Source organism: Morus notabilis, unplaced genomic scaffold (genome assembly GCF_000414095.1).
Source record: "Morus notabilis unplaced genomic scaffold, ASM41409v2 Scaffold1289, whole genome shotgun sequence".
Classification (NCBI taxonomy): domain Eukaryota; kingdom Viridiplantae; phylum Streptophyta; class Magnoliopsida; order Rosales; family Moraceae; genus Morus; species Morus notabilis.
This window is the reverse complement of record NW_010356868.1, coordinates 1-20,407: the sequence shown is the minus strand read 5'-3', so window position 1 is coordinate 20,407 and position 20,407 is coordinate 1. Positions and strand designations below refer to the sequence as shown.

General features: G+C 34.0%; 2 protein-coding genes across 2 annotated transcripts; both read left to right on the top strand.

Moving 5' to 3' along the window:
* Nucleotides 1-624: 624 nt before the first annotated feature.
* On the top strand, nucleotides 625-8,534 carry LOC21393733 (stAR-related lipid transfer protein 7, mitochondrial). Its single transcript, XM_024162693.1, has 6 exons — nucleotides 625-962; nucleotides 1,491-1,635; nucleotides 2,282-2,542; nucleotides 3,625-3,706; nucleotides 4,041-4,234; nucleotides 7,737-8,534. The coding sequence occupies exons 1-6, from the start codon at nucleotides 721-723 to the stop codon at nucleotides 8,001-8,003; spliced, it is 1,191 nt and encodes a 396-aa protein (XP_024018461.1). The 5' UTR covers nucleotides 625-720; the 3' UTR covers nucleotides 8,004-8,534.
* Nucleotides 8,535-10,094: 1,560 nt separating this feature from the next.
* On the top strand, nucleotides 10,095-18,150 carry LOC21393732 (protein STRUBBELIG-RECEPTOR FAMILY 5). The gene is made up of 16 exons (XM_010088767.2): nucleotides 10,095-10,598; nucleotides 11,601-11,733; nucleotides 11,879-11,950; nucleotides 12,046-12,111; nucleotides 12,676-12,747; nucleotides 12,833-12,904; nucleotides 13,242-13,313; nucleotides 13,391-13,456; nucleotides 14,295-14,360; nucleotides 14,456-14,760; nucleotides 15,413-15,681; nucleotides 16,045-16,316; nucleotides 16,689-16,809; nucleotides 17,293-17,429; nucleotides 17,537-17,693; nucleotides 17,982-18,150. The coding sequence occupies exons 1-16, from the start codon at nucleotides 10,514-10,516 to the stop codon at nucleotides 18,108-18,110; spliced, it is 2,094 nt and encodes a 697-aa protein (XP_010087069.1). The 5' UTR covers nucleotides 10,095-10,513; the 3' UTR covers nucleotides 18,111-18,150.
* Nucleotides 18,151-20,407: the final 2,257 nt, after the last annotated feature.

The following is a 20,407-nucleotide window of genomic DNA, read 5'->3' as shown; positions in this document are numbered from 1 at the left end:
GTCCCCGAAGGAACTTCAAATAATCTTATCATTTCCCTTTTATTAAAATGAACAAAAATAATAATAGGTTCCCAGCCACAACAACTCTAGAGAAACAAAGTGCTGAGTTCCACTCCCTTGTTGCCCCCATGTAGGGCCCAATTACAGCTCCACATAACTGTATAGTAATACGCATAAATGAGCTTTAAAAGATCTCTGTTTCAACCTTTAAATTTGTGTTTAAAATTCACTACTCTACATATTTTTTAATCTAATTTAATTTGTAATCATTTTTAACTATTAAAAATTAATCCTATTAGTATTGAGATCCTACGAGAAAAACTCCTTAAAGCAAAGAAATTAAAATTTTTTTTTGGTTCATTTAGATATAAAAGAAAGAAAATTGTTCTGATCAGTTGTTAGATATGTACAAAAAAACATTAACATAACTCTTTAATCATTCTTTCTACTTTTATTATTTGACACCTAAAACTCTACTATTTTATTTTTTAAAAATAATAATAAAAAAGAATTGTGATCAAAATTCTCCGAAAATAACGATCACATAATAATATAAAGTATTCAATAGTTTAAACACAAAAAGATGAGATAATGAATTGATGATTCATGAGACGGAAACAGAGGTGTTGGTGAGTGTGACTTTGTGGGATACCTAAAAGGCCAAACGAAAAAAACCAAGACAAAACCCAAACCCAAAACCAAAACCAAAATCGAATAATAATGTCCAAATTCTGGGATTTCTTGTCTTCAACTTCTGGTGGGTTCTCCGAGGATTTCTGGCGACGAAACTTCCATGGCGGTTGGGCTACTTTCCTCGCTCTTCTCCTCATCTTCCTCTGGCACTCTTCTAGAAGGTTCTCTTTCCCCTTTTCTTTTTCTTTTCTCTCTCGCTCTTCTTCGTCTTCAGCTATCGCCGATTGTTCGAATCCCAACGCCTCTCCTTCTCAGACCCCCCAATTAGGGTGAGTTATTTGAATTTCTATTTAGTATTTTTTCTCTATTTTCTAATCACTATTGGGTTTGTCATTTTCCAATTGGGTCTATCTTGTTAATTTCTCCCGTTTTGGTGAAAAGGGTCAATACTATTGGGGATTTTAGCAACTGGGTCTTCAAAATTTTCATATGATATGCTTGAATTTTGCTGGGCCGTTTCTTGATTTCTTGACGTTTTTCAGTGATCTTAGGTGTATCGAGTTCTGTAATCTCATATGTTCAAGAGTCTTTTGGTTGAAAAGGACTGCTTAGACAATTGGCACTAACATCTTAATTCTTATCATTGGCAACCGAGATGAGATTAGAGAAATTATGCCTAGCTTAGCTTCTTTCTCTGTCAATATAGTATTAGTTGTTTATGTCTTGTCTCTGAGCAAAAAGTTATATTAGTGTCATTTTATTGATTTTGATAATCTGATATTGAGCATGGGTGTTTATTAACCGGTTGATTTTGGTAAATGATTGCTTATTTCTATTTTCATGATTTTTCGCTGCAGGGTCTCGGAGGTTGTATCAGAGGCAGATTTATTGTTTCTGATGGAGAGTTTAGATGAGAAGTTAAGTGTGGACGAGAAGTGGGATAGTGTCATAGACAAAAGAAACAACCTTCTCTCATACAGTGCCAAATGCTGCAAGACTAAGGTTACTGGCCATTCATGTATCTTTAGTTACTTTGCTAGAATGAGAATCATTTCTTCTCCTGGATGTCTATGTACTTTTTGTGGGATTGACTGAATTTACAAATATCGGGAATGAGATTTCGGTTTCTACAAATAGTGTCAGTTTAGTATATTATCCTTGGGTTTCTAATATAATTGCTATTGATAATGATTTATTTCTTATGGATCAAAGTTTACAATTATCATAAAACTATGGAATGGTTTAGTTTGAAATTACTTTCAATATCCACTAAATAGTTCTATCATGGTAATGTGGCCCTATTCCAATTATGGACCAAATATTATCCCGTTTCATTCTCAATACAGGTTACTAGATGTGCTACTGTCATTCTCAGAGGAGGCACCTAGGGAGGCATTACATTACCTTATATATATGTCGTGCCAAAATCTCAAAATGAAATGAAAGAAACATAAGCCTCTCCTCTAAGTAAAAACAAAAGCGCCCCCACCCCATATGAACCTCATCTTATAATTATTGTATACCAATTTCTGTTAATTGATTTTCCTATCTCGTTATTTAAGAGTTCATCTTCATGGCATCAATAATGGCTGGTGTTGCAGTCTGCAGCTCTTAATTTTGAAATTTCTTTTCATGCGAGGACTTTCAGGATGGTCCCTTGAAATACTTGAGTGTTACAGTTTTCGAGAATTGTTCTCCTGAGATACTGAGAGACTTCTATATGGACAATGATTACAGAAAGCAGTGGGACAAAACAATCGTAGAGCATTGGCAGTTACACGTGGATGATAACAATGGAGTTGAAGTTGGCCGTACAATAAAAAAATTTCCATTCTTGACGCCTAGAGAATATGTCTTGGCTTGGAGATTGTGGGAAGGAAAGGATGAGTCATTCTACTGTTTCATTAAGGTAATTTTCCTCACGAGAATTTGCTCACAGTTTCACATTGTAAATTGTATGCATTACAGAGCTGTTGCATATTTTACTTTTGGCAACTTCTTTGCACCAGTTACTTGCATGGTATTGAAATTTGCAGTTGTGCACATCAGTTGTGGCAGGTCGATCCCTCATTTATCACTGCCCCATTGCTGTTCTGTTTAATGTGTCAAGAGTAATTTAGAGCGTACTATGTGATAAAAATCTTTTATCTAGTCATTTTCGCAAAATATAATTTAGAAAACTTATGTTGCTATTTGTTAAATTTATTAGTGATATTATATGTTTCTGAAGCTTATGAAGTCTATTTTTATAGTCTGAGATTCTGCATTCTTCAACCAAAATATGCATGGATTAGTTATCCATCTGTGGATCTTTGTCCCTATAAATACTCGGTCTTTTTTGGTAAAGTCTTTTCATTTCATAAATATTTATTTTTTTCACATTTGAAAAAGGAAAAGAAGAAAGAAAACATTGAAGAGGCGTTTTATCAATCTGCATAAAGTATTGCCCAATTCTATTCGATTTGTGCTAAATTTTGCCTACTTGTGTCAAATAGAAACACTGAAATAGTATAACCTTCCGCATGGATGCTCACCTGAGTTTCAGAAGTTTGTCACATGAAAAGATATGGCTTAAAATTTTCACCATGAATCTTCCGTACAGGTTCCTCCCCAGTGTCCCCATCCCACTACTCAAAACACTCTCAGAAGCATGCGCAAATGTAAATTGAAGGGGTAAAGAAAGTGAGGTTTAAGTTTTATACAAAGAAGTATATGTATTCTATGCCAGGGACGAGCATGTCCCGTACCTTAACCATTTTTCTTTATTTAATTGCAGCAGAAAGGGCAAATTGAAAAATGATAAGACTAGTAGCACTTTTATATTAAGTGTTGGATGCTTGTGAATATACATTACAAGTGTTTGCCTGTTTGGTTAGCACAAGACAATATGTTTTCTAGTTGGTACTTTTCCTTTTGGATTTTGACAGTCCTGTCTATTTGGAGCTTTCAATTACTGATAATTGCTTATAAAGGAAATATTGTCTATTACAGGAATGTGAACATCCCTTGGCACCAAAGCAGAAGAAGTATGTCCGTGTTAGTGTTTTCAGATCCGGTTGGCGAATCAGAAAAGGTAAGATCCCAAATAGGCCCTGTCTGCAGTCCTTCATTGTCTTTTAGAAAGGGTAAACTAATAGAGGTAGATAGGTCTTGGCAGTTTTCATGTGATCATACACATAGGTTCGCGCAATTCAATACTGTGCAACACATTTTCTCAGAAATGTCACATGGTGAGAGTGGCTGAAGGAATTTACACATGCTAAATTGCATACTCTCTACTAAAAATATGTTGAGGGATCGATAACATGGCTGACTCTGCACTATAACTATAAGCTTCATTTTTTAATTACTTAGTGCTGGACGGTTTTTACCTAATATTCTGGTGATTGTCAATCCTCTAACTACAGTTCCTGGTAGAGATGCATGTGAGATCAAAATGTTCCATCAAGAAGATGCTGGTTTAAACGTGGAGATGGCAAAGTTGGTTTTTTCAAAGGGCATATGGAGTTACGTCTGTAAGATGGACAGTGCCCTACGAAAGTATCCTACAATTAGACTGCCTCAATCTTCTTCTGCTAATGCAGTCACATTGATCAAAATGGTTAGGACCTTTGCCCCTTTTTTGTATATGTCGATTCATCATAGCATTTCGTGGTTATGGATCTTGGTTCCACTATAGTGATCTTGGAAACCAAGCATTAATTTTGTACTTTAGTTTTTCATTCACTTAAGATAATTCTCTTTGTTCTATGCGGTGGTCATAGTTTTCTGAAGCCTGCAGCCGTTAGAAATTAGTGTACTATAATTCTTTGTAGAAATGTGTTAAATACCAAAAGTCCCACATGGAATGATTATAAGACAAATAGTGGGTTTATAAGCCTTGGGTTGCCTCCCCTTGTAAGCCGGATTTGCAAGAGTGAGTTCTACCTAATGGATTTGTAACAATTGGTATCAGAACAAATGGTAATTATATATATAGGGAGGATCGTAGTGGTTACATGGTTAGTAGTAGACAAAGCAGGATATAGAAAACTACTTGCAAATTGAAAACATCAAACATAAGTTTTTTATTAATAATAGGTGAGGATCGTAGTGGTTACATGGTTAGTAGTAGACAAAGCAGGATATAGAAAACTACTTGCAAATTGAAAACATCAAACATAAGTTTTTTATTAATAATAGGTGTGTGTGCGTGTCTTCAAAATGCTGAGATCTAATTTATAGAGTTGATTTTTAAGAGATTTTTACTATAGCCACATGACTATCACTAAAGTTGAACAGTATCTACTTCAGGATGAACAATAAGATTCTTGTCAGAAAGATGTATTCCATAGGCTTTGTTTTTTCATTTATTCGTTTTCATGATTGAGGATAGCTCTATTATTATCTATAATGTAGTCTTATCCTCTAATCAACTACTCCAATTTTTCTTAGAAGGATTTTATCAGTCAACAAATTTTTTTTTCAGAATCTCTCTTTTTTTAAAAAAAATTTATATTCCATATAAATTTTCAAAAAAAGGTTAGGCACGACTTTCAAGGTTTAGGGTTTTAGGAGGGTCTCATGTTTAATAGAGCAGACTGGAAACGATAAATCCATATAGCCAACCCTAATTAATTTAGAATTAAGGCTTGTATTTGTTGTTGTTTAATTTGTCAATAATGTAATTGTCAGATATTGCCTTTTTTTTTATAGCATTCCCTCCCCCCCCCCACTAGACTTTTCTTTGGAATATATTAAAAAAATGGCAATATCTTACAATTCCATTATCGATAAAGATATATGGAATGTAGAAGATGAAAAGATTAGGAAAATTTATTGATTGATGGAATCTCTCTAAGGAAAACTGGAGCAGCTAATCAGAGGATAAGACTACACTATAGATAATAATGTAGCTATCCTCAATCATGAAAACGAAGAAATGAAAAAGCAAAGCTTGAAGAAAGCATCTTTCTGACAAGAATCTTATTGTTCATCTTGAAGCAGATACTGTTCAATTTTAGTGATGTTCATGTGGCTAAAATAAAAATCTCTTAAAATCAGGCCTATAAATAGAGGTCAGCATGTTAAAGATACACACCTCCAGCAGAACAACTACTACTTTCGTAGTTATATGATTGGAACCTGATCTGTTCTCAGCCAAACAACCCAAGCACTCACACAGCCAAACACCAGATCAAATGCAAACAGAAGGAATTTTTATTGAGATTAACTTCAACACTAGCTCATACAAACTAAAACCAGTTAGAGAAAATTAAAGAAAAACGAAATGGATAGATTGGAGTATTCGAGGACTCCAGAGAACCCCTAACTCGGCTGTATTTGGAAGACCACTAGCTCTCCCAGGTTTCCCAAAATCCTCACAAATCTCAACATAAACTCCTACAGCCCTAAATCCCCTTATTTATACTCCTAAAAAACTACTCAATAATAGAAACAACTAACAAAGCCACCAAAACCAACTAACTAGCTATTAGGTTCCTAAAATAATCACTCCACTTTTTTTCTCTCTGTCTTCCTTTTTAATCCCTTTCTCTCTCTACCTTCAATCCCAGAAAAAAATTTGTAGAAAAATTGTAGGCTTCCTCTTAAGGAATTATTATTATTATTATTATTATTATTATTATTAAGGCTTATGAATGATGTTTTCAATTTGTGACTAGTTTTTTATATCCGGCTCTATCCCCTGTTAAACTAATAATTTTCTCTGAAGGACACTATTTACCATTATATATATATAATATATATTTATGGAAAATTCCTCATTTATAGCTCTTGTAAGACTTTGCCTCTCAATATTGAAGCGAAACACTCGTTCCTCCTGAATAATTATATATTAACAAAAAAACCCATTCGGTTAAGATTTCTAATGGAAATTACACATCGCATAAACAATAGTTTTTATTGATCAATTAGTGCACAATTACTATTTTACCCACATTTTATTTTTTTATTCTAATTTTTCATGTAATATAAATATAATAAAATATTAAAAAACCAAAACAAAAGCAAAAAAGAAAAAAAAGAAGGATTGTCTTCTTCCTACAGCAAGTCTTCCAATCGTCTTCTTCACATTTCTTTCTCTTTGTTTACAGAGTTATTTATTTATTTATTAATTTTAGGAAAGTCTTTTGTTTTAAAATTTTATTAGTTTTAACGTGAAATATATGTTCAAAAAGTTTAGGGTTAACCCCACAAATGGTTCCTGAGGTTTACACTCAATCTCATTTTAGTCTCTGACTTTTTAAACGCTGCACAGATGGTCCCTGAGGTTTATTTTGTTTCAGTTTTGGTCATTCCATCAACTAGGCATTAAAATTTGATAGAACCTGTGTAAATTAAAGTCCAAAATTAGAAACAACTAATTTGGGTCTATCTGTGGAAATTAACTTTTAGTTTTTTGTATTATTTTAGTCTCTAAACTTTATATATCTCCTATTTTAGTCTATAATTTCTACAGATTTCATCAAATATTTAACACCAAACTAACAGAAGGACCGAAATTGAAACATAATAAAACCTCAGGGACTAACTGTGGACATTTGAAAAGTGAGGGACTAAAGTGGGATTGAGGCTAAACTTCAGGGACTATTTGTGAGATTAACCTAAAAGTTTATATTAATTCTACTGAAGGACAAAAGCTTTATACTACTTTAAACTTAAAATTTGATTAATAGTGAATTTTTCATGATTAAAAATTTCAAATTTAAATTAGTTTTAAACTCAAATTAAATCTTAAACCCAAAAGTTACCGGAACACCCTCATAAGATGTACCACCAATCAGATATTTGTCAATTTCCATTAAAACCATAACAGAAGAGGTTTTTTTTTTTTTTTGTTTTTTTTGTTTTTGTTAACGTTTTAATGTTCGGGGGAACAGGTGTTATGTTTTAAATTTTAAGGGGCAAAGTGCTACAAGAGTTATAGTTCAGGGGGAATTTTAATCCTATATATATTTTGCAATTGATCCTCTATATATATATATATATATATATATATATGTCTGGTCTGGTTTAAGTTAATTTTAGGAGAATTTGACGTTTCATCTTTGTCATTCCCATGTTGTCTGTTTGTGCAACTCATGATGCTTTTATCCATTTAGGTTCCCCCTGAATTAGATACTACTCGCGATGGGACTTCACAAGCAACCTCAGCACCTACTGGCGTTCAAGGATCAGTTACTGGCCTGGAGAGGAAATTATCAAGAAGGCCATGCGGAAAAATGGTGGCTAACGGGTTGCTGCTTATCGGCGGTGTAATCTGCCTCTCTCGCGGTCATTCTAGCTTGGGCGCTAAAGTTGCACTGGCATACATCTTGAGCAAGCTGAGCAAGCGTGGTGCTTCATCAAGTCAAGGCAATCAAATTTAGGTACATGACCTTGTTGCCTGACAATATTGAGAAGGTACAGTTATGTTTCCCACATATAGATCATAGATAGATTACAATACCAAGAAATCTTGTGAAAAAATGACCCTCTTTGCCAAAATGGAAAATGTGAAGCGGGAAAGGAGAAACAGATGCAGTGTTTTTCGAAAAAGAGGTGGAGTCCATATTTTGCTAATAAACTTGTAGCTGAAGTTACAGGTTTCTGTTAATCTTTATCACCTTTGTAAATCCTAATAAAACAGATGCGTGATTTTTATGCTCGCAAGTGCACGTGTCGCAGACAAGTAATAAAGTGTACAGAGTACGAATATCGTCCCACAGAGAATGAATCACCAAGTGTACATGCAGAAATCAACTAGTTTAGCCGTTTAAGAATTATATAAAAAGTTGACTGTTCAGAAATTACTCAGTGGTTTTAAATGCAGAAATGTAAAATGAATTGTAAGAAAAGATTAACCAGAAGTTCAAGGGGCTGTTCTTTTACCCTTTTTGAGTTAGGTGATTTGAGTGTAGGTTTTGAGTTGAGTTTGAGTTATAACTTGAGAGTTGAAGTTGTAATTTGAGTTTGTGTTTGGTTGTGTACATTTGAGTTATGGTTTGAGATAAGAATCTTTTTGAGTTTGTGTTTGAGTGAGTCAAAACTTAAATTTGTATTTAGATAGTATTTTAATAAAAACTCAATGCTGATGGAAAATTTTAATAGAGTATATGGATGGGGTTTTATTCGTCTTTTCGTTGTAAACGCATAGAAAAAAGAAATCATCTCAATCAGAATTAAAACGAAAAAGTTATAACATTTTTAAGAATAGAAAAAATATTGTTCATTAATTTGAGTTCGAGTTTCTGAACTCAAGTTGAAGGGGAAATTTGAACTCGAGTTTTAGTCACAAACTCGAGTTTAAACTTAAAAGAACATGAACTTGAATAAAGTTGTAACTCGAGTTGTTTTTTTTTTGAGTTTTTGACTCAAAAAAAGGGTTGCCGAACAGCCCCTAAGAATGCTGCAATAATGCTATAGCATAAATGTCTTGTTAATAGAAACTCATTTATTGTGCATAAGATTCTTCCGAAGTCTTTAAGTCTACAGATTTCTCAACCATTTTCAACATATTCTAATGTGAATATAGTTTTAGAATGCAAATTAAGCTCAGATTTCTATATGTTATGCAAGATGAACAATACATTCTTATATCATTCACAAATCAATAAACTCAAATAAGATTATTGAACTTGCATTATCTATGTTAGATTTAACTAAAATTTAGCAAGATAAAATGCAAAACCAGAAAATTTAAATTAAAACACAAAAGAAACAATAAAATACACTCTGGCTAAGCAAACGATGACAATGTAATTTCTGTTTTACCAATTGGTTGATCTACCAGCTTATTGTTTTCTGGTGTCAGACAAAATTAGCCTGTCTGACTTTTGCTTCCCGTTTGGAAAATCCGACCCGTTCACTTGGAGCGCGTTCAAATTCACTTATGTTGTTGACAAGGAGCAGTATGTTCATGAAGGACTCAATTTGTTCGCGTCAAAGGCTCTTTTTTTGTTTTGCTATTATGCATTGCCATCATTTCTTATACTTTAAATATCCATATTAAACTGTCTTAGGAGATGTTCTCATGTACGAGTGATTAGATATGAGATGTTTTAAATATTAGAGATTAAAATGAGATTATTAAAAGTTTGAAGACGAAATAAAATATAGTCTTACATAACACACATTAAAAAGTAAACAAAAAAAAAGTGACATATCGCAAACTCCATACGAGTTAGAATTTGTGCTGCAACTTATTTGAGTTAAAATTTGTGCCATTTTTTTAAATTTCTTTTAAACTTTTTGAAGTTACAGAAATCCAAAGCCACTTATTGAATATACAAAAATCAAAACACGCCTAATTCTTGTAACGTTCTCAAGTTTTCTCTATAAACTATAGGCATATGGGCATAATCGGGTCGGGTCGGGTGGTTGAGTGGGTGGGTGTTGCGTGTTGCGCTCGTACCCGCCCCGCCCCTTAATAGGGCGGGTACTTTTACGGCCATATTGAAATTCTCGTACATTTTGAATCCGGAAGTGAGAGACGGTTTGAAAAACAGTTGAAAAAAAAAGAAGAAAAGAAATAGAAAGCTCTGTCCGTCCGGAAAACGTTGGGAGGCTCTCATTTCGTCCTGAGCTTTCGGGGTTTGTGTTTCTGACTTCTGCAATGGCAAGGGCAATGGCAACGACAATGGCATTGCCATCTCTAATTTTAGTCTCTCTTTTCTCCCACAAACAACTCACAAAAAACCCACCAACAGATTTCACCATTTCACATAAACAAATACCAAAAACCAAAAAAAAAAAAAAAAACTTTTGGTCCATGGATGAATCTACTGGTTTTCTATCACAAAATAATCTGCGCCTTCTGGGTTCCTGCATTTTCTCCACCTAAAATAGAAAAACAGAGAAGAACCCATTTTCACCTTTTCTTTCTCGGAGTTTGTGGAAGATGGGTCACCATTTTCTTGGGTTGTGGATTGTTTTCTTTGGAGTTATTGCCACTCGGGTTCTTTCCAAAACCAATGCCCCAGATGGTATTTCCCTCTTGGTCTATTTTCTTCTTGTTATTAATTTCAATTTATATTTTGTGGATTTCAATCTCTAGTGACATTTTCTTGTATGGTTGTATATTTTTGGTTCCCATGCAATTTAATTAAGAGATAATGTTTGGAAAATTGGCATGAAAGTAGAATGAGAATTTGTTACAATAAAAGGAAAAAAAAATGGATGACTGCTATTAGTTTATTTATGTCAGTGGGGATCCACATATTTGCAAAATAGGAGAAAAATATGAATTACTTGGAAAAGTTCAGGAATATTTTTTAAATTTAATCCTTGTTTTTTTTTTTTTTTTTTTTTTTTTTTTTTTTTTTTTTTTTTTATTAATCTGCTGTTAGATGAAAGGGGGAGAAACTTTTGCTTTGGGTCTTGAATAGGAGCTGTTCGCTGAATTTTTGCTTTGGGTAACAGTGTTATGAAGTTAAGTAATCGCCCCAAAGATTTCATTTGAGTTTTGCAAATGCTTTGGCGGTTCAGTTTGATGTTTTTCCATACGTACGCTTTATCATTATGCATTATTAATATTTACAGTTGTATCAATCAGGAAGAAGAATTTTCATTGTACCTGCTTTTAACAACCTTAGACGTACCTTTCTTTATCCTTATTCAGTTTGGACTATACTCACAAACGTAAATAGTATTCAGATAATTGAAAACAACTTTATTTGAAATCTTGGCTCCACTTAAATGCATCACTATTTTCTTAAATGGGGGTGAAACCTTCTGAGTTTTCACCAGGTGTTTCCTCCATACTTATTGAGCAATTAATAAACTAATGCCGTAATTATAAGCATGCGGTACATATGACTTTGGAGGGCGGGTCTAGAAGTTAATTATACCAATGCTTATTACATTTTCTTTCTGCTGCTATATGCATCTGGAGTGAATTTAAGTTTGTGACTTTTTGAAGTAAATCAATAATTGCATTTATCCATTTGTAGTATTTCGATTTCATGTTTTCTTATCTTTCTCTGCAGTCTCTGCCCTTAATGTGATGTATACTAGCTTGAACTCTCCTTCGCAACTAAGTGGTTGGCAATCAAGTGGAGGCGATCCTTGTGGTGATTCCTGGGAAGGAATCAAATGCTCGGGCTCGTCTGTCACTGAAATGTAATCATCGTCATAGTTACATATTCTGTATCAAGCATTTTATCAAATATATATTTGGTGAAATAGCTAAAAGTTTAAAAATTCCATTGCAAATATGTATCTAACACTTCTGAGTGATAACTTATTTCTGTTAACAAATTTGCAGAAACTTATCTAACCTTGGACTTTCTGGATCAATGGGTTACCAGCTTTCAAGCTTGACATCTGTCACCTACTTGTGAGGCCCAGTTTCTTGAAATACCATTCTTTTTATTTTCCTCTTTATTGAAAGGACAGACAATAAAGGCATTGCATTTGCTTGTCATAGTACAGTGACTTGAGCAAGAACAACATCAAGGGTGAAATACCTTATCAACTTCCTCCGAATGCTCAGTATATGTAAGTTGCATTGGCTTGAAAACCTTTTAGTGTGTATTCACTGATTAACATGTTTTGCTGAATAATATTTGTGGCATAAGTTCGTAACCACGGACAAAATTTTCTACAATATTGGAAGTTTCAGAATTTCTGAAGTCCTGAAATATCTTTTGGGTGAAACAATTCCTGTCAAGGTTTCTGTAAATCTCGGGAAATATTAAAATATCTTGTGCATGTACGCTTTTCGAAACATCATGACATACCAACTTTCTCTGAATACATTTGTGTAAAAAAAAAAACAACAACAACAATTAATAACTTCCATTCTTAGCATTAGCAATGTAGAACTTTCTTTGGAATATATTGACATTGCTCGTCGTACAAAAGGAGAGTTTACCTCCTTAAAGGAAAAATTGTTCTTGTTTATGTGTCTGTTTTGTGATTGCATTAAATGCACGTCAATGATCATCTCTCGAATGTACTTTAGCTTATGGAGCATATTTTCGTTACAACAAATTTCTTTCATAACGTAGTTTATTTTCATTCTATCTTTTTTCCATACAATATGATGATATTGGTGTGCAGCGATCTTTCAGAGAATGGCTTTACAAATAATGTGCCGTATTCATTTTCTCAGATGACGGACCTTGAATACCTGTAAGCCTAAGCTTATATTCTCATGTTTGGACATCCTTTTCCGTAGAAACTTTCATTTTCTAAAGACCTTGTTTGTGGGATGCAGGAATCTTGCCCATAATCAGCTCAATGGACAGCTTAGTGATATGTTTGGGAAACTGACAAAATTAAAAGAGCTGTGTGTGTTTCTCTCTCTCTCTCTCTCTCTCTCTCTCTCTCTCTATATATATATATATATATATATATACACATATGTCCATACATATATATACATGTATTTATATACATACGTTATGTATAGAGTTCATGCTTGGTAAAGATACCTGCTTTTGCGTCCTTTTATGGAATTCACCAAGTGCTATCGTATACAACAATGAATTCAGTTAAAAAATGAAATTTCTTAGGTTTGAATTTGTTTTCGAAACAAACTGGAGCTGTGACCACGGTTATCTTGTTTGTTTAATGAAATATTTTGTGAAGTTGGTTTATTGACTTTCTAGCAAAATGGCATACAGGGATCTTTCTTCCAATTCACTGACGGGCAATTTACCTCAGAGTTTTGGAAAACTATCAAGCCTCATAAAATTGTAAGAATCAATAAATAAGAGAAAAATTCTAGAACTCTGAAGAGGCTGGTCACTAACTGTTTTATGTCCCCTCACAGGCATTTGCAGGATAATAAATTTACGGGTCCAATAAATGTGCTTGCCAACCTTCCCCTTGACGATCTGTAAGTACACTGCTATATCAAATTCTAATTTAAAATGAAGGTTCCACGTTAAAATGAGGAAACTTATTCACATTCCATCATTTTTTTAGTTTTTAATTTTCTCTTATTAAAGTTGCTACCTACTAATTTCAGTTTAGAAAAAGTGTTACCTAATAGAGCAAGGCTTCAGTGATAATGATTGAAAGGTGTCAAGTGATGAGATGAACCTTGTTTAGCTACCTCATCCAGAAGGGTCTGGTTGGGAAAATAAAGAGAAAACGGGAAAGGTTTTGGCCTTACTATCATGAGAATTTTTCTCATGTTATGTTTTTTTTTTTTTTTTTTTTTTTTTTTTTTTTTTTTTTTTTGAATTGAGGGTTATATTGAACAATTATAATGCAACCATAAAAATTAAAGGATGGGGTAAAAATATTGATGTTTGACTTGTTCAGTGCACTTCTAAATTCAGTCAAATTAAACATAATTTCGATCTAAGCTAACATTGCTCCAGCAATTCATTGTGAGTAGAAATGGGCCAAAAGGTATTCAATATTATCTGCGAACCTACACACTTGCTTGAATATTTTAGAAAACAAAAAATTATTATTACGTTTGAAGGAGTATTCTATCCAAAATAACTACAAGAAGAGGTTAAAGGTGCATGAAAGAATTCACTTTTGGAAGTCTTACATACTCGTAATTATGTGTGATTAGACCTTTGTGGATAAGAGAATTAAATTGTAAAATCTCACTTTTCCTTTGCTGCTCTTTACGTAATTTGGAATAGTAAGCTCTATACTTCCTCCTCATGGAAGGAATGTTTTTCTTTTATTTATTTATTTTTTGGGTATGCTGGCAGGAATGTTGAGGACAATGACTTCTCTGGCTGGATCCCTGAGGAGTTGAAGGGCATAAGAAAATTAAAGTGATAATTTTTTAGAAACATTATCTAATGCTGCAATTCCTAAAGAGCTGTGTCTCTGACTTATTTCCCTTTTTGTTTTCTTATTGACTTCAAAGGACTGGAGGCAATTCTTGGTCATCCGGGACGGCTCCACCTTCTCCTCCTGGTGAAAACTCTTCTGTTCATAGAAAAGTAAATGATGACGGTATAAAGTCTCTTGTCACTGGATTAACAATAGCGGGGATAGCTTTGGGTGTACTGGTGTTGCTTGTAATTATAATTTCTCTCTTTTCGAGAAAATCATCTAGGCATTCTTCACATTTCTTCGATGAAGAAAGATTTAGCCAGCAAAAGTCATTCTCCCCTGCTTCTCAGGAGTTGCCAAAAGACTTGCGTTCTGACATATGCAAAGACTATAAAGGTAACTATTGGCTTATTTGATATAATTTATGCTTTTTAGGTGGTGAAATAAGAGGATTAAAAGAAACTAACTTTTACAAAAGCTTAATAGGAAGTTATGATATTTAATTTTCATTGAAGTGAGCTTTGGCTCAATTGCCACATCTATTAAACTCCAACACTAGTTCCCACTTCTGTTAAGCTTTTCTGAGACATTGTTCAACTACTAAAAGCTTTTGGGCTACAAATAAGAAAACTACAAAAAGCTTCATTTTAAGAGCCATATCAAACAAGTCCCATATTCTATTTTGCGTCTATTGATAAGAAAACTACACTACACTAGAAGTTCCATAATACTTTCGTCTTGAGTTTTACATCAACATATTTCCTCTGGACCTTGATATTGAACCTTAATTAGTAAAGTTAGACGTAGAAGTTTTTCATATATGGATAAGTTGACTACTATAAATAGCATGTTATCAATCTTACATGAGAAAATGTTCGTGCTACCAATTGCCTGGCCATAATAGAATAATTAGCCATTGCATGCTTGTTTCAACTTTTCTTGAATTTTTTAATTTGTATGACACTCTAATAACTATTCTAATGCCCACTTTAAGCCTCAATTATCTTTAGTATGGGCTTCTACTAACTAAATCATTTCCCTGTGGAAGATCTTAGGTCTTCATCTACTTCAATTGACATTATGCCTTTTCAAAAATCTCCTTCAATTGGTGGTAGACCTGCACTTTCTTCTGGGAAGCAATCATTCAGCGAATCTGAGTTTGTTAACCGCCTGAATGCTGGAAGAAGCATGTCCATTCATGCTTCATCTTTCCTTTTGGGAGATTTGCAGGCTGCTACTGCTAATTTCGCATCGGGTCGCCTTCTTGGCCAGGGATCCACTGGACGTGTTTATAGGGCTAAATATGCGGATGGCAAGGTCCCTTTTGCTTTCATATTTTCTCTTTCTTGTGATTCATTCTGTAAGAAAAATAACTAGACTTATCCACATTTGCACAAATACATAAAGCTAATGTAATTATGGAGCCATCATAGGTTTTAAAAATTTGAACAACTTATCGTGGCACTCATTTTGTAATTGCACTTCACTAAGTCTATTCAAAGTATTTTGTTCTACACATTGCTATTTAACTAAAGCAGTCTCTTCTTCAATCTCCTCAAAACTATTTAATTCTCATTTGCTCTTGTGCACAATAGTTTGACTTACAAAATATAGGAACAATTCTTGCTTAATAATTCGTGGAGTAAGAACAATAAGGAACGACTCTTATCAAATTTTCAGGTCTTAGCTGTGAAAAAGATTGATTCCTCACTATTTAGAGGTGGGAGACCAGAAGAATTTTCTGAAATTGTCGCAAACATTTCCAAGCTTCACCATCAAAATATTGCGGAACTTGTTGGTTATTGTTCAGAACAAGGGCATAACATGTTGATTCATGAGTATTTCAGGAATGGCTCACTTCATAATTTCTTGCATATGTCGGACGAGTACAGCAGACCGCTCACGTGGAATACCAGAGTCAGAATCGCTTTGGGCACAGCCCGGGCAATTGAGTACGTAATGCAGATCCTATGCTATCATAAATTCTGGTTTAGTAAGCTTATTATACTTGGCATAAGCTAGAAATTTAGGAAATAAAAGGTCTTGCGCTTCTGTTTAGCAAATTCCATAACAGATTAGTGCATCTGCACCCTTCTCTACATTTTCAGAGATGAGTCCCAGAGTCGGTCTGAGTTCATATGTTTATAGATACGATTATTGAAAATTTCCAAGTTCCTTACTTGATTCTCATAGTTGTGAAAGTGTATTTTTATTTTTTAAAGCTTTTCCATGATCCTGCTTTTAATGGAACAAGTGCTTTATTGTTGACCATGTTTTTCTCTAGTCATTTTCACCATTTCTACTCGGATTGGCTTTGTATTCAGGTATCTTCATGAGGTTTGTTCTCCATCATTAATACACAAGAATATCAAGTCGTCCAACATTTTGCTCGACGCTGAACTGAACCCTCGTCTCTCTGACTGTGGCTTAGGAACTTTTCATCAGGTTATTATTTCTTTGTACACAATCTTTTGCAGACTATCCACATTTCACGAAATATAACATTAATGGTCATGATTGAAGAAGTCAAGAGCAAAGATTTTATGCTTTGTTAAAATAAATAAATAATATTACAATTTGCGAAGGGTCAGTAGGTGTTCCATCTGTTAATTGACATCCATTACATATAAATTCCTGATTTAGGAGGTGGCTTATTATTATTTTTTTTCATTTTTGCTTTAAAATTTAAGTAGAAAAAAAAAGACAATGTTCCTGCATAAGTGGGGTGGTTTCTCAAACAAGGGTGTCTGTTAGGATGTATTCAAAATATCGGAATATTAAGAGTTTACGCGTATTTCAGACCAAGTAGTGCTACTTCATCCAGTATAAAACTTGTGGCCTGTTAAAACTCTCAGTGCGCGAATTTACTAAAACCTCTCATCTGTCTAAACAGAAAAATAATTCATCTTCCCTTGAAATTCTTTTCAGCGCACTAGCCAAAATCTTGGTGTTGGATACAATGCACCAGAGTGCACAAGGCCGTTGGCGTATACGTTGAAGAGTGATGTTTACAGTTTTGGGGTGGTCATGTTGGAGTTATTGACGGGTCGTATGCCTTTCGATAGGTGTGTGATTAACTATTAGTGTCTATCTTTTCCACGAGCTAGGCTAGTTTATGTACTATATCTTCTCAATTCGGTTTTGTTTTTTTTTTTTGATTGATTGCCTTTAGTTCGAAACCAAAAGTGGAACAGTGTCTCGTTCTATGGGCTACTCCACAGCTTCATGATAACGAGGCATTGGAGAATATAGCAGATCCTGCTTTGCGCGGACTCTACCCTCCGAAGTCAGTCTCTCGATTTGCTGACATCATTGCCCTCTGTGTTCAGGTGAGAGCCATATATATATATTTTTTTCTGGATAAAACTCTCCTCCTTAGGAGCCAATATTAGAAATAGAAGCAAAATGGCAGATACATCCAAACTCCAAAATCAACAATACCAATATAAGAAAATGAACCTTTCAGAGTTCTGGTGTAATGACACAAGACAGCATATAGGCCTTGTAGCCAGGTCCTTTTAAATTTTGTTCTCCTTGAAGATTAAACGATCTTATTTCTTGCTTGTTTTTTCTTGTTCCAAGAATCTAATGTTTTGCTCTGCATTTATACATTTCAGAGGGAACCTGAATTTCGGCCAGCGATGTCGGAGGTGGTACAGGCATTGGTGCGGTTAGTTCAACGCTCAAGTATGAATAAGAGAGGCGATCTAGGAGGTTCTCGCCAGCTCGATGATTACGACTATTAACTAATTGTTTTAAAAATGATGTACACGTTGAGATAGACAGGACCCATTTAAAGGAAAGAATAGTAGTTCTTTCACAAGTTTTGTCCTCCTTTTGGACATGTTTATTAATACTGTGCCCAAGCAAACGTTGACATATGGTGAGCAAAATATTTTTTTGGCATGGAAATGGACCATTTCAGCGATGCAAGCCGTGGTGTCTTTAGATGACGAGGACAATACGCCTTGCACTAATAGAAGACACCTTCCAAAGAAGAATGCTAATAATGATAATAACAACTTGGAAAATAGGCGCCTTTCGAATTGTACCCCTTATAAAAGACGTCTTTGGCGCATTACCCCTTATACTATTGGTTTTCAATGAAGAATGCTCGGGAGATTCATTGATGCTAAACACCATCACTAATAGAAGACATATCTCATTCATTTTCTATTAATAAGTGTTGTACAACGAGTATTTATATTTGTCTCGATAGAGTTAAATCTCCATTCTCTCACAAAAAGTGGGTCCCACAAGTGGAGTCTATGTTTATGAAAGAGTGGGGATATATCCTCATCAGGTTATATAACATTTTTTCGTGTACAAAATCACTGATGCCGTATAACATTGTTCTCTCACAATATGATTACTTGGCATGTGAGCAGCCACATCGGATGTTTCTGATCACATATGGCTCATTTGCAAGCTAATTATGGTAAAATGGGAAATAAATTTAAATCTTTCCAAGTGACTCCTTCGTGGACTACTTTTATAGTGCATATATATTATATATAGTATATAAAAACTCCAACCCTTCTACGTATTAAAAAATCCATGCGGTTGCTGTCTATGTGGCAAATTCTGTTGGAAAAATTGTGGTTCTTATTGCAAATAGCACTCCTCTATTAGGCTTGGGGAAACAGTGGGGCCAACTCCATGTAAATGGTGGGGTTGGGGTAGCTCCATCGGGCCTAAAATCATTTTCCTATTGCAAAATAATATAAAATATAGGGGGTAATTTGCTAAACTTTACTTTTAGAAGGAGATAAAGTGCTAAAAGCACTAATCCATAAGGGGGTATTGTAAAATTCAGATTGTTCTTTTTACGACTCAAGTTAAGAGCATGAGTTGTATATGTGAGAGATAAAAAAATTAATTTTAAATTTTTATGAGAAGAAAACACTATAATAATACTTGAGTTATGAAAAAAAACAACTACTTCATATCATTATAAAATATTCTAAAAAATAGTTATATCTCTATTCTATTTTTATAAACGTGGGGTGTAATGTAATTTTTATTTCATAATTTATAATGACATTCAAAACGTCTGAAAAATAACGCGTACCAAATTGATAATTGATAACCGTAACAAAAAGGAGAGGTAAAGAATGAAATGGGTTGGCACGTGGCCACTTCTTATATTGATATTTAAGTGACGTTTAGTTCATGAGTTTAAAATTATAATTCATGATTTTAATTTTTAAAATTTAAATTTTTTATGAAAGAAATCACAATAACAAACTAAAAATTATAATTCTAAACCAAGTTAAGACCCTCAAAACAAGCGGATCATTAATTTAATGGTTCGTGTTATCATATCACTTGCAAAAACATATAAGTACCGTCGTGACAATTTTGTTGACTTGTCATAGTAGTCGTTAAAACACTTTTTTGTTGTTTTTGACGACTTCTTGTAGAGAGTTTACCGTACTTTTTCCATGGCCGTTGACTGCCTACAACGCGTAACAAAATTGATAGCAGTAACAAAAAAGGAAAGAAAAACGTTAAGGAACTAATGGTTGGTACGTGCCACTTTCCATGGTTCTACGAAGAAATTTAACTTATGCTGTGTTATTAGCATATATATAAAAAAAAAAAAAAAAAAAAAAAAAAAAAAAGATGCCAATCTTTCTTTTTCAACGATTTCAACTAAAGGAAGTCTTTTAGTTGAAACATTCGTTTTGATCCCAATTTGGTTTCCAAACTAAGTGTCCGTTTATTTCCTGTATTCGTTCCTGATTCGGAATCATGATTCATGATTCTTTATAGTATTTTTCTCTCACAAAATACACACGTAAAATGAGAATAATTCTGAATCATGATTCTGAATATATGAACCAAACATCACTTAAGAGATTTTCTCCACAAACCAATTACGTTCCTTTCTCACACCGTCCACTCGTCAAGAGATCTTCATCGGAAAACTCTTCACTGCCATCGAGTCGGAATCGCGGCAGGTGCCACCCTTAGATACCGTTGTCTTGGGGTCATTTGGGTTTATCTTTACTTAGTCGGGACCAACATTGCCACTCCAACT